Source organism: Oryzias latipes, chromosome 2 (genome assembly GCF_053564925.1).
Source record: "Oryzias latipes strain Hd-rR chromosome 2, Olatipes_Hd-rR_3.1".
Lineage (NCBI taxonomy): Eukaryota > Metazoa > Chordata > Actinopteri > Beloniformes > Adrianichthyidae > Oryzias > Oryzias latipes.
In genome coordinates this window covers 37048241-37063013 of record NC_136238.1, presented here as the reverse complement: position 1 = coordinate 37063013, position 14773 = coordinate 37048241, and the positions used below count along the sequence as shown (strand labels likewise).

General features: G+C 44.2%; 1 protein-coding gene and 1 non-coding gene across 4 annotated transcripts in view; one reads left to right on the top strand and one right to left on the bottom strand.

Moving 5' to 3' along the window:
- Nucleotides 1-2279: 2279 nt before the first annotated feature.
- On the bottom strand, nucleotides 2280-2352 carry trnar-ucg (transfer RNA arginine (anticodon UCG)). The gene has a single exon. It is a non-coding gene; the product is annotated as a tRNA-Arg (tRNA).
- A 451-nt stretch (nucleotides 2353-2803) lies between these two features.
- LOC144987259 (uncharacterized) overlaps nucleotides 2804-14773 on the top strand; it is a 28892-nt gene continuing 16922 nt past the window's right edge. Inside the window, exons 1-2 of one of the 3 annotated variants that reach the window (XM_078936472.1) lie at nucleotides 2804-3820; nucleotides 4247-5845. In XM_078936472.1, the coding sequence (XP_078792598.1) occupies nucleotides 5701-5845 (145 nt within the window). In that variant the 5' untranslated portion in view covers nucleotides 2804-3820; nucleotides 4247-5700. Of the gene's footprint in view, nucleotides 5846-14773 lie in introns of all 3 variants that reach the window. The other 2 variants (XM_078936458.1, XM_078936465.1) reach the window with 2 other exon arrangements.

The following is a 14773-nucleotide window of genomic DNA, read 5'->3' as shown; positions in this document are numbered from 1 at the left end:
CACACAGCGGTTTGAGCATCAAAGCAGTAATGTCGCTCAGTCCTTAGAAAACATTCAAACAATCACGTGGATTTGTGTTTCCAGTCGTGTCCCGACTAAATAAAGGCTGATGTTATTCCCACATGTTTACGTCTAGCCATGATGCAGCGCCACATAATAACTGTAACATCATTAAAAGCACGTTTAGAAGATCATCTCGTATTTTACCGAGCTGACATGTCAATGTATATAACCGCTCGGCGCTGTTATCGTTTTGTATTGAATTGTTACATTCAATAAAGTTTGGGGAAAAAAGCCGCTCGGCGGAAGTTGTATCCCCTTCCGGTTTTCAAACCCTACGGCGCATGTGCGAATGATTTATTCCGACCGAAAGTGTGACCTTAGTGAACGTTTTTATATTCTGAAAACATTTTTCTGGGCCCATGTACACGGTTGGATTATAATCCGACCATTGATCCCATCAAGATATTTTGTACATGTAACCGCGGCTTATGGTGTCGACTCGCAACGTGGCGTCACAATGGTGTCTCTCCATCGGGATATCAGTCACCCATCACAATGGACGATAATATCGTCCATCAGCAAAACCCTACTCCAGAACAACTGTTTTTCCTGTTTTTTATTGGACTAATGTTCACCATCTGCTGAGCAGAAATATCTAATGTTGAAGTGAACTGTTTACTTTCTTTCACGAGTTTTTCATAAAACACAATTTGTGTGCAGTAAAGACAGCCGTTATAAAGCCTTATATATCTTATAACAGGTTTAATAGTATAAAATATAACCAGTGTGTTTGTGACTGAAAGATAGAATGATGAGAGAAACACCTCTGCTGTTTGGACACTTTGACCAGCAGAGGGCAGCAGAACTTTCAGCAACTCTGGATCTGATCCCACAAAAACAATCCATGGATGATCAGATTTCAGAAGATTTGAAGGATCAAAGACAAAGATGTTCTGAAGAGAAGATGTGAGAAGAAAGTCCAGAATGAATTCACTCTGACTTCTCCTCATGTCTCTGAAGCTTGTGTCTTCATGTCTTCGCCTCAGAGTTTCTTCTGGATTCCATGTGGATCAATAATATTGATCATGTTCTGTTGTCATTTTCCATCAGAACTTCAGGCTTTTCTCTGCTGATGATCTCTGAGCTGAACTTCTTGGAGGAATTCCTGAATCTGGGATTTGGAGCAAACAGTCAGAACAAAGGAGGTTTCCATTTCTTCTAAGCTCTGCCAGAAGAAAAGAGCTGAAGCTTGAAGCTGAAGCAGCATTTGCTCAGAGAATCTGTCCTCCAGACCAACAAGTCCCACCACAGCCTTGAAGACGTTTCCAGAAGCAGCAGCAGACTGTGTTCCCATGACGACGCTGAAGTCAGCTGCTGCTCTGCAGGAGAAAGTCTGCAGCTCCTCAGTCAGGAAGCTCTTTCAAGCTCGTGCACATCTGTCAGTGCAGCAGCAGAAAGCCTGTTTCCCTGCAGGAAGTCTGAGACTTTTCAAAGTAAGAGCCTCATGTTGGCAGAGATGGGTTGGATTCTTTGATGCTCCAGTGTCTTTTGGATTCAGGATGAGTTCATGCAGATCTAGAAATCCCACCATGATGATCATCCTTGAGGAATTTCAAAATAAAAGACTTACAATCACTGCTGGATGATAAATACATTTACTCTTTATTTTCTGTCAATAAATCATATTTATCAATAAATCCTTGATTGTAAATGATGGATCTAAAGTTGAAAAGAAGTCAAAGTGCTGACTCAGCACAGATCAAAGGAGACACAGATGATTTCCTGGAATGAAGAAAACATCAAACATCATGATGTGATCTGGAACTGAGCTGTTCTTCAGAAGATCCTCCCAAACATGGAAACTGTTGCTGCAACACGTGAAGGTTTGGTTCTGTTGCTAGTGAGATCTGATGGATCAGAACCAGACTTCTGTCAGCTGGAACTGGGGCTTCTTCCAGACCATGTGACCTCATGGACAAAGTTCCAACATGGTTTCAATGAAATGTGGAGGTTTTCCAGGAAACGTTGCTGCAGTTCCTCCGTCTCATCAAATGAGAGATTTCTCTGCACTAAAGAAGAAAATCTTCCAGAACAGCTTCAAGCTGCAGAAAACTATTTCCATCATTCTGAGGACATTTCTTTAGGCTTCATGTGAAGAAAAGAAACTGTTTGAAAAGATGAAAACAGAAACAAAGACGTTTCTAGAAGCTGCAGGTGCAGTTACAAAGAACAGCCAGCAGGTGTCTCACTGTGGGAGTCTCTGGAAGATCTGCCTCCAACCATGAAGGGATTTGAACCCTCAGTCTTCTGATTCGAAGTCAGACGCCTTGTCCATTAGGCCACATGGTCTGTGAGAACAGCCAGGTCCAGCTGTAATTGCAGCTGTAATTGCTGAAGAAGAGGAGGACATTCAGAAGAGGAAGGTGGAGGAGGAGGAGGAGGTGCTGCAGTGTGGTCCTCCTCATGAGTCCTGAAGCTGCACCGTCAGCTGCAGAGCTTCAGAGCTGCTTCCTTCTCAGACTTTCCACTTTCTTTGGCTCTCTGGCTCTGATGATGCTGCTGCTGCAGAAAAACCAGCAGCTGCAGAAAAACTCTGCAGAGACTCACAGAGAGAGGATGGAGGCAGCAGATGAAGCTGCTGCAGACTGGGGGCGGAGTCTGGAGATGACTGCAGAAGGTCAGAGGGCGGCGCTTCATCAGGATGAAGGTGCTGCTTGGATTCTGGCTGGATGTCCGTCTGTCCTCAGTCCCTTCATGGCTGCTGCTTCTCTTCTGCTGATGTTTCTGCAGGATGAAGCTCTGACAAACTGTTGAAGCTGCTGGAAAACGCTGAGTCTCTTCTTTCTGTCATTTCAGTTACATCAATGTTCCAGTCTCACTTTACATAAACTGCTGTCCTTCATCAGCCGTTGCCATGGAAACCAGCTGACGTCAGCAGCTCCAGAAGTTCCTACTTGACACAAGTGGGTTGAGGCAGGAGGGATGTTTCTGGAAAAAGCATTTTCTGCTTCATCCCTGAGAAAGCTGAAGAAGAGGAGGAGTTCTGAGCGTCTTTTCTGGCGGGGACTCCTGCTTCACCTGCAGCCCATCTCCACCCTCTGACTGTGTTTCTGACTGCTGTTCCAGCTCTAGCCGCCAGTCTGTCAGCTAACGTCTGATGGGATGGAGCTGACATCTGCTAGAAGATTTCCTGTCAGACATCAGACGTCTAGCAGCTGCTCTGCACTCTCTGATCACTCTGTCAGGAATGGTGTCTGGTCCAGCAGACCTCTGGGCGTTAACTCTTCATGGAGTCTTCCTCATGGCAGCCATTGTGAGACAGAGCAGCTGGTGGTCAGGAGGAGGGATGGTCTTCCTGGCTGTCATGTTGTTCTGAGCCTCAAACAGCCTAGAGGTCATTGGCTGCATCTAGAATGGAGGTGTGACTGTCACAGGCAGGTGATGATGTCCTGTAGTTGGAGATCACCTGGATGCTCTGTCACATGTGGCGGGAATCTCTGCTGTTCTGGAAGTGGATTCTCTGAGCATGTGGCTCAAAGGTGGAAGTTTCTTCTTCTTCTGATGATTCAAACCTGGAAAAGAGTTTAGTTTGTCTGATCAGGAAACTGAAAATGAGGACGTCAGCGGAGCAGAAAGAGGAGGAACACCGTCAACAATCATGTTGGAGCTCCAACAGGCATTTTCCTGACTCAGCAAAAACATCTGTTTGTTTTTCTTTGTTCTGTCCAGCAGCTGAACAAATGGAAGAAGGTTGGAGGTTCAGTGGACCAAGAGCTGGATCATCTAAAGGAAAACGGGCTCCACACACAACATCTATGTGAGGATTATTCTGGAATTACTGGCTCCATTTGTCTGGATTATGGCTTACAGCTGATAAATTCACATGAATAATGAGGTCATGAGAGAAAATCTACATTTTCTTGCTGGTTTCTATTGAATAGAGTGATTCCAATCAGACTAGTGAAATATTCTGAATGTTTCTGAATATCCATTGATTCATGACTTCTGATCAGTTCTTCTTTCTGTAACTATGATCTAAATGGACTTTAATGAAAGACCATGTGATGTTTCCATTGATGCTAAAGCTGACCAATCATGTTATTGATTACAACACGAGCGCTTTCTGTGTCTAAAATCAGTCCCAGAAGAGTTCAACCATGACTTCAATGCCTGAGCTAAGCTCCTCCCCCTTTGTGTGTCTTTGTGTGTGTGTGTTTCTTGTGTGTTCCCCTGACTGCAGCAGTGTGTCGTCAACAAGAAGCTGATTCCTAGAGAAAAGTGAGAGTTTCAGCTCTAAGGGGTCTGAAGTCCATCTGAGAAGATCACTAACTCATCAGTCCTGCTGTCCCTGAAGACCGGCTTCATGTTCAGAACCAGCTTCAGGTTCTGGGCTGGGATTGGATGTGTTGTGGTGGCAGTAAAGCAGGTTCAAACCCGGATCAAAGCAGAATGGAGAAAGTGTCAAAGTGTCAGTCAGACTCCCAGACAGAATGTTCCAGATCAGCATTTATTGGTTATTTCTTGATGTTCTTCATCTTTGGAGAAAAGCAGAGCTAGAAAATCAAACAAAGTTCCATCTATCTGCTAAAAACTTGGATTCATTCAGTCTTTCCCGTATGGACAGATTTCTTTGACGTCTTTTCTTTTCATGTAAATTCAGTCAAACATGTTGATCCTTCAGGATGTGGATGAGTTGATATGAAACAGTGTTTTCTGCAGCAGGAACATGTGAGAGGAAACCTGCTGTTCCTCAGCTGATCTTCATCATTCCATCTCAGCAGCAGATGAGGAGGATGTGCTGCTGGAAAATCTGCCTCACAGACTCAGTTTGCAGCTTCTGCTTTCAGGTTTGACTTCTAGTTTCTGGAGAAACAGGAAATCTCCACACCACTCTAGAACCATCTAGAACAGTATTATGGGATGTTTTTCAGCTGAATCCCTGGGATCCATCTTCATGTTAACATCAAAGTGATCGTGTCAGATGAAATCTTTCCTGTTTGAAGGAGTTTCCTTCATGTCACAAAAGGATCCCAGATCTCCCATCAGGCCTTGCAGCTCCTGACTTTGTGATGAGTTCCTGCAGAAACTCTTGGAAATCTCATGTTGATTCTCTCCCAGTTGACATCCATGGAGATTTTCACTGCTGTTGTTCAACTGTAGAGTTTGTCACAGACGCTCAAACTCATGAAGAGTTCAGCTGGAAGTTGAGAACGAGGCTTTGAAACCAGCAGCAGTTTGAGTCCATTCTGATGTTCCATTCAGGTTTCTGCTACAACAAGCCTTTATTTTGAAAGAGCCAGTGGGGCAGAAACAATAGAAGGAGGAGATTACCAACCCCCCCTGGAATGTTGCCCCCTGTGCAGTGGACTAGTGGGGGCAGGGACGGCTGAACCAATCACAGAAGACTGTTGCAGCTTTCCCTCCAAAAGTCAACCAATCAGATGTTGTTGTTTGGATTCTTTGTCTTGAAGTTTCACATGTGGAAGCTTCCAGAGTCTTTTCTGTTTGCTCTGCAGGCTGAGCAGAACTGACTCCTGCAGGATCACAGGAACTTTCAGGAAAATCTCCAACCAGGAGAAAAGTTTCTGATTGGGCCTTTTTTCTATGATTGTGAGACTAGCAGATGATCGATCGGAGCTGCAGTGAAGAGGACGGCGGTGTTTGTGGGAGTTGGAGCTGAAGATCGGAGCAGGAACCATGTCTTCAGAACCTCAGGAAGGTTCTGTCAGAGAACAACTTTCTGCTGCTGAAGGAACCATCGTCCAGAACGAGGAGGAGCTCTGTCGTCAGCGCAGACTGCTGGATAGCAGCTGGAACCCGCAGCTTCAGCTACACATAGTTGGTACGTTCACTGCAGCATCCATCACCTGCAGACACATAGATCCATGAACGTCTTTTTTTTGTCGTCTGAGCTGCTATCTGGATTGTTATCTGAACTCAGTCGCACATCAAGTGGCCTAAAAAAAAACACTCTTTAGGTTTCGGGCCGAACAACAAGATAAACATTTACTGAACACACTAAAGCTAAACTTTTACACATTTAACTTGTATTTTCGATATTATAATGAATAAAAATAAACAGAGATATTAATCCTGAATAAATCATTTTAAACCTTAAATAATGTATAACATTTTGCTCTCTAATAAATAAATTATGTCAAAATTAAACAAATATGAACATGCTGTAGAATGAAACAGACAAAGCCTGGACATATTAATACTGTAGTTAGAAATAACAAATCAATCTTTCTGTTTTCTCTGCTCTTTTGTCATTTTTAAAAAAGCTGGACTCCTGACATCATTTTTAACAATACGTTTATTTCTGCTTGCTGTGTGATGTCCTCTGTGTGTCTTTGTGAAACGGATCATTAGAGGAATTAGATTAAAAAAAAACCTGTTCTTGTGAATATCATGTTTATGTCTTATAAAACATTTAAAACTATATATTGGTCATCACTGGGATTACTCCAAAAATGAAACCACTACTGTCAACCAGTGTTCCTCGGCACACTATGAGAGTGTGAGAGATGGTTAGGTGTGCAGCAGGAAAAAAAACGTCATCAGCATAATCATCTCTGTGCTTATCAAAAAAGGTTTAGGTTTCAACCTGAGTACCGTATTTTCTTGACCACAGGACACACTGGGTTATAGAACACGGTCTCAGTTATGGGGGATTTTTCAGTCTTTGATACATGCAAAAGGCGCACAGAGTGTTAAGGCGCGGGTACGTTAACGCCCTTTTCTGACCCTCAGAGCCGCCAGAGTTGGTTAATAAAAGAACCACACTCTGATCTTTTAGAGGAAACCCTTATTAATACTGTTCTCCATAATTGAGTAACACAAACTGAATGCTCACAAACTCACTTGCGCTAAGTGTCTCCCTCCCTCCTTCCTGCAGATGCACACACCGGCTTGAGCAAACACACACTGTGTGTTTACAAAGGCTTTTGGAGCAAATCTAAGTTGGTTGTGATTTATTTTTTCATTTTTCAGTTATGAAACAGCACCCAAAAATCCATCAAAGTCCTCTTCTTCTGTATCTGGAAAAAACCATTGCACTCAATTTTTAACACGTCAGGTTCCCTTTTGTCATTGTCATAGTCTGTCTAGTTGCTGTGCTGCTCCAAGCAGACACGTGAGCCCAAGCTTCAACAGCCCATTCACAAACAGTGGCGTAACTCGCACAACAATAAAAGCCAACTTTTCCTGCCCCGTTCTGTGTATCTCTACCACGCTGCTCCACGGCACACCTCTATACAGAAACAGGCCACTGATCTTGGTGGGTCTCTTTAGGTAATTGTTGTTCCACACCCGACTGTGGAGTCTGCCAAAGGCACTATTCGCCTTGGCGAGCCTGTTGTCTAACTCTTTGTCGATCCTGGCATCTGAGGTAATTGTGCACCCCTGCAAAGCAGGAAGTTAATCGCTGAAGTCCCCTCTGAGAGTGAGCTAGGAGTGCTGCGTCATCTGCAAAGAGGAGGTCACTGATCATCTGCTCACAGGTCTTGGTGTGAGCCTTCAGTCGTCTCAGGTTGAACAAGCTGCCATCGAGGCGGTAGCGATTGTACACGGCATCCTCGTCATCAGGGCCATCAGTGGCTTTCTTCAGCATCGTGCTGAAGAAGATCGTGAAAAGAGTGGGTGCCAAGACACAGCCCTGTTTTATGCCCTTGATGATGGGGAAAGTAACTGAAAGGTCGCTTTTGAGCCTGATCTGATCGTTCATGATCTGCCACAGGCCCTTTCGGCTCACAGTGTCAAACGCCTTGGACAGGTCAACAAAGGTTACATAGACTGCCTTGTTCTGCTCACGGCACTTTTCTTGAAGCTGTCAGAGGAGAAACACCATGTCAGTTGTGCTCCTGTTGCCTCTGCAGCCACATTGGGATTCTGGAAAATGATCTTTGGCGATAGTGGGCACAAGTCTGTTGAGCAGGATTCTTGGAAGGATTTTTTCCTGCGATGGAGAGTAGGGTAATCCCTCTGTAGTTTGAGCAATCAGACTTTACTCCCTTGTTATTGTAGAGGGTGATGATGATTGCATCACAGAGATCTTGCGGTAATTTTCCCTGCTCCCAACAGCAGATAAACAGTTCATGGAGTTTGGAGTGTAGCGCTGGGCCACCCTACTTCCATAACTCTGGTGGGATGCCGTCAACTCCTGCTGCCTTGCCATTTTTCAGTTGCTTAATAGCTTTTAAGGTCTCTTCCATAGAAGGCGCCTCATCCAGTTCCTCCTTAAATGGCTACTGGGGAATACGGAGAATTGCTGACACGCCGACCACGCGATCAGCGCCGTAGAGAGCTCAAAAGTGTTCAGTCCAGCGTTTCAAGATGGAAGTCTTGTCTGCTAGAAGCTTCCGTTCGTCTGGGCTGCGCAAGGGACTCAGGATTTGGTGCATGGGCCCGTACACTGCCTTAAGGGCTTTTGAAGTCACCAGTGTCTGCACAGTGCTGAGTTCTGTCTGCAAGGATGGTCCACCACTCGTTCTTGATTTCTCTGAGTTTGCGTTGGGTGTTGCTGCACGCATGACGAAAGGCAGCCTTCTTCACAGTACAAGACGGCTGGGCTAGATGAGCCCGATGAGCTGCGCTCTTGTTTGCAAGCAATTCCTGGATTACCGGATCATTTTCATCAAACCAGTCTTTGTTCTTTATTCTGGAGAATCCAAGTACTTTATCAGAGGATTGCAGAATAACAAGTTTGAGTTGCTCCCAGAGTGGTTCACGGTAGGGATCACTTGGGCGGCTGGTGTCTTCAAGCCTAGACTGTAGACTTGCTTGGAATTTTGCCTTGGTTTCAGCTGACTGTAAGCCGCTGATGTTCAATTTCTTCTTTGGCGCTCCACCTTGATTTTTGATTTTTGATTTGAAATGGTTTATTTCAAGCAATTAACTAGAAATAATACACAAAAGCAATAAAAACATCAGTTATACATTCATACAGTAACTAATCAAACTTTGGATAGTTAGACATATTAATTAATATTACTTGAAATGGAGTGGAAGGAAGCCAATTTATATAATCCCACCCCATTATACTATAACCATTTTATCACATGATTTACCAATATACGGTTCCTAGCTTTTATCAGAAAGAATTTAGAATCATAAAGTATCAATAAAACACATGACAAAGATGAATTACTTAATTATTATGTAAAAAAAGAACTATTTTAGAAATCAACATGGCAAATGCAGATCAGTTATCTAAAATATATGCAGATTATGTTACTTATAAAAGTCATTCATATGCTTAAAACATAATACTATATCAGTAAAATACACAACACTGTTTCAGGAATTTTCATTGCAAAATTTCATCAAGTATCAAAAGTTAAAAACATGTGCAAAATTATGCTACATTAGGAAAGATTTTTGAATCAATTTATCATTTTTTGGAGCAAGTGAAGTAATATCATTAAACGTCGATCAATTTAACCATTTTCAATAATTGATTAATCATTTGTTTTATTTATATTTTTTGATTTTTTGATTTATTTTTTATTATAAAGTAATGCTGTAAGGGAAAAATAAAAAGGGTCCATAGTCTGTCGATTGTCCAAGGTTGGCATTTCTTCTTCTGCTGATTAGCAGCCGTTCTTCTGGGTTCAACAGTTTTTAGTTCTCTTCGATGTTATGTCTGCAGACATTAGATTCAGGTCCATATCCTTCTTCAGCTGATATCAGCGAAGGTGAAAGTTGAGGTCAAGTTGTCTGCAGGTCAGAACTCTGCTGTTAATCAGGTTACATCAGACTTATGGAGAAAGTGAGGAATCCAGGTGTCATATTTCTTGAAATGATTTGGCTCTTTGATTTATTACTCCATGTTGTTTCAGACGACCGTGATCAGACACTCCTCAAAGTCCTTCATGGTGTTCACAACCAGAACCTTGGACTCGGTCTGGTGGACTGAGTGGTTTGACGTAAATCCTGCAGCCTTTAACCCAAGTGTTTTCAATCTGCTTCTGCTTTCTGAGTAGCCTGGCATGTTTGGCGATTTCAGCATTCCTTCTGGTCAGATGGTCGTTCAGATAAGCAGCGGAACCTCTGAGATTTTTACGTTGATTCATCAGAGCTAGCTTGTGTTTTTGATACACAAACCTGATGAGGATCGCTGGTTTATCCGTCTCCTTTCTCCTGGGGAGCGGGTGGTAGGTCTCGATGGTGTTGAAATCCAGGGAAATCCGTTTGGACGTGAGAAATTACTCCATTTGGTGTATCAGAGACTCTCCATCGCTCTCAGTTTCAGCACTGCGAGCTACGCTAGCGCTATTAGCATTAGCAGTGCTAGCTCCAACTGCATTCAGTTTTGCTTGAGGTTTGATTAGTACTCCAGTGAGAATGACATTATTCATCCTTACTTGCTGTTCTATATGGTCCAGTCTTTTCTGTTGAGTGTTGACTCGGTTTTCTCGTTTCTCGTTTTGAGCCCGACATCTTCGGACTGTTCAATCAGCTCAATCAGTGGAGTTAGCTTAGCGGTCACTTGTTCCATAAATGGATACAACGCAGCTTGGAGATCATCAATACACTTTTTAAGGTCTTCGTATTCCTGGCTTTTCTTGGGGGCCATGGTCAGCTCTCTTTTTTGGAGAAAATCAACTTTTAAGTCATTTGAAGATAGTTGTATCCGCAGAGAGACACGCACGCGTCCTGCCGTAACCCGAAACCGGAACCTTACTTGGGTTTCGGCTTGAAGTGGAGTTTGAGTTTGCAGCGCACTGAGCAGTGGTCTGTGTGGCACTCTGCGCTGGGCATCACTCTGGTGTGCAAGACATCTTTAGTATCTCGCTGACGCACTATGATGTAATCAATGAGGTGCCAATGTTTTGACCGAGGATGCATCCAGGTAGTTTTCAGACTGGCCTTTTGCTGAAACAAGGTGTTTGAGATGGTAAGTTGGTGCTCGGTGCAAAGCTCCAGCAGCAGGCGCCCGTTGTTGTTGCAGTTGCCAACATGATACTTGGCAACTGCATGATATTTGTTTCTTAGTGGTAGGCGCATGGAGATGATGCGGTCAGAGTGGCCAGTTGGAAGGTTTTACAGTTTTGAGGCAATGGAGTTTCTAACAAACAAACCTACTCAAGAAAGGCGTCTCTCTGTTACCGGTTTGCCAGACCAAAAGAGGGTGTAACCTGCGCTATTCTCTCTAAGACTGCCTTCCCCTGGGAATCAGACTTCATTAAGGGCTTCAACATCAATGGAGAGTCTTGATAGCTCATGCGCAATGAGAGCAGAATGACGTTCAGGACGACTGCCTGCATCCAGCATGGTTCTGACGTTTCAACATGCTACTTTTAATCCTTTTACACATTTTGAGGTAGGTGGGAACCTTTTTTTCATTGATGTTTGACTGCGTCAAAGAGGCCCGTTGACCGTGGCCAGCCAACAGGGTATGGGAGGAGATGAGCATTGTTTAGGCCACCTTTTCTAGGCCCCTCTCCATATGGAGCAAGCAGTGCGTCCCTAAAAAAGACTGCTTGGTTGTTCAGGGTGTTGCTGTCATCTCCTTGCTTCAGCAACAGGCGACCAATATCCTGAACCCTCTGCATGCAGGATTGGAGCTGCGGCTGCCAGTGGCATTTTCCACCTGCCGTTTTTGCCAATTTCCCATCGCTACAGGACTTGAGGAGTAAGTGGCAAATGGACGTGGACTTGTCCTTCGAGCCTGCGCAGTGGGATTTTAAGGTTAAGTGCAGTGTGCGCAGTCCTGGCCCCACCCTTTACACCCGTGGTTCATCTGTCATGGCCTAGCAAGCTGGGATGGTGACAGCGAGGTCCACGGGTCGTAAGTTTTATATCAGACTGTCCTTGTCCTAGCCTCTGGCTCAAAAACCTTCCTCGGAGGCACGAGAAATATGTTGGCCGGTGACCTCAGGATGAGGTTCATACGCCCAGTGGCACATGTCACCGAAACATGATGCTGACCAGAAATCGATGGAACCCATGCGGACATTTACGGGTTTGAAAGATTTATCGTTACCCTGATTACGGAGGCTAAGGGTGTACTAGCACTTGCCCGAGGTGCACACCCAGGCTAGTGGAGGGAAGGAGACGCCTTAGTACTCCATTCTAGTACAGCTACAAGCTAGATCTGGCCACTGCCCAGCTAGGGGCTCAATAAATATACTAAAAAGAGAGGGAAGGAGTGGGCAACCCTGCATGTTTAAAGTGCAAATAAAACCGAGAGGGGGGGTATTCCATACGGCAACCAAGGGAGGGGGACCACTGCCAAGTAACTCCTCCCTCCAAAGTGCATCGCAGGCTGAACCCCCCTGCCCCATTACATTAATAAGAGATTACATGAGGAAGAGGATAAGTCGGGGACAGCTGGTAGGCTGTCTCTGGGTGGTCAAACAGCCGTCCCCCAGCATAGGCCCCAGGTCCCCTCAGTCCAGGGGTCCCATCCCCCGAAGCACCAATCCCCAAGGCCTCACACCGCCCCACACAGAGGGAGAGAAGCCAGAAATCCCCCCACCCGGAGCAAGCCCAGGCCCCAGCCCCCCAGGCGCCGCCCCTTGGAGAGTTCTGGTCTGTCTGTCTATTAGTTCTGACTGATGCATTGGGGTTGTGATATAATATTTTAATCCAATTGATGAATGATTCTCCAAATCCAAATTTATGGAGAGCAGCAATAATGAACTTCCAAATTACTCTGTCAAAAGCTTTTTCAGGATCCAGTGATACTATTTTCATTTCCTGGTTTTTAATGGTAGCAAAGTCAATTATATTAACGAGTCTGCGAACATTGTCATCCGATTGACTGCCTTCGATGAATCCAGATTGATCGGGTTAGATTATGTGAGGAGTGATTTTTTCCTATTCTCTGTGCTACTGCTTTGCAAATAATTTTTACATCTGCATTGATTAAAGAAATGGGGCTGGGGATATTAGGCTGTAGTGACTGGCTTTCCTTGATAAATGTGACCGTTTTATAAAACGTTGGTGCCAGTTGTTACCAGAATTCTTTGTAAAACTCAGTGGGAAAGCCGTGAGGCCCTGGGGCTTTACCATTAGACATAAGTGACAGAGCTTCATGAAGTTCAGACAACGAGAGCGGGGACTCTAAATTTGTGATTTGGTCCTCGTTTAACCTAGGTAGGTTTAGATTATTGAGACTCTGATGGATTGATCTGTGATATGTATAAGTTTTTATAAAAGTCTTTAAATACGATATTAATTTTGAACGAGTCGTGAGTGACATTCCCTGTCTGGTCTATCGAAACTCGTGCGTTTACTTTGTCCGTTCTTTTTCTCCAAGCGGAAACTCCTTCTTTTGCTGATGATACGGCAGTATTACTTTTTTGATGGGTGTATAATCTTTGTACGCTGTCATTAAAATCTCCGACTCCATCTTACTGAAGTATAGCACTCTCTTTTTTACACCATGCGTTTTCATGGTGAATCCGGAAATTGGCGATCCATTGAGAATGTCTTTATGTACTTGCTGTGCACGTGCATTTACCCAGGGTTACCAAGTCGATCGTAATTACGCTAACTCATATCCGGTCTTTTGGAAACGACACACCCAGAGTAAGCAAGTTCAGGCGGATTTCAGCCAGAGTTCAGGATTAAAGTCAGGGTAGTTTAAACATGCTTTCTGGAATACCCCCCAGTTGTCTCAGGTTTGGCGGGTGTCTTCTCCAAATGGCATGTTTCAGCTCCTTCCACAGATGTTCAATGGGATTCAGATCTGGGCTCATAGAAGGCCACTTCAGAATAGTCCAACGCTTTTCTCTTAGCCATTCTTGGGGTTCTTTTGGCTGTTTTTTTTGGATGGTTGTCGTGTTGGAAGACCCATGACCTGCGACTGAGACCAAGCTTTCTGACATCAGGCAGCAAATTTCTATCCAGAATGCCTTGATGATCTGGAGATTTCATTTGAGCTTGCACAACTTCAAGACACCTTGTGCCAGATGCCGCAAAGCAGCCCCAAAGCATAACTGAGCCTCCTCCATGTTTCACAGTAAGGACAGTGTTCTTTTGGTTGGATGCTTCATTTTTGAGTCTACCAACATAGAGCTGATGTGCCTTACCAAAAAGCTCCAGTTTGGTCTCATCTGTCCAAAGGACATTTTCCCAGAGGCTTTGTGGCTTGTCAACATGCATTTTTGCAAATTCCAGTCTGGCTTTTTTATGATTTCCTTTCAACAGTGGTGTCCTCCTTGGTCGTCTCCCATGAAGTCCACTCTGGCTCAAACAATGATGAATGGTGCAATCTGACACTGATGTACCTTGATCTAGCAGTTCACCTTTAATGTCTTTGGAGGTTGTTCTGGGCTCTTTGGATCCAGTTCCAAGTATCCGTCTCCTCAATTTGTCATCAAGGTTCCTCTTCCGGCCACGTCCAGGGAGGTTGGCTACTGTCCCTGGGTCTTAAACTTCTGAAAATATGTGCCACTGTCGTCACAGGAACTTCATACTGCTTAGAGATGGTTTTAAAGCCTTTACCTTTACAATAGCCACGGTTACATGGGCAAAATATCTTGATCTGATCAATGGTCGGGTTAAAATTCAACCGTGCACATGGGCACAGAAAACCTTTTTCTGATTAGAACAAACCTTCACATGGGTCACACTTTCGGTCGGGATAAATCATTTGGGCATGTGCAGTAGTGTTAAAAATACGGATAAAATACGAAGGGAAATGGGTCCCGTTGTAAACAAACCTTTGCTGCCACATACATTTATGCAGCAGCTCGGTAATATATGAGGCGATCTCCCAAATGTGCTTTTTATTAGTGTTATGACTATTATGAAGCGCCTG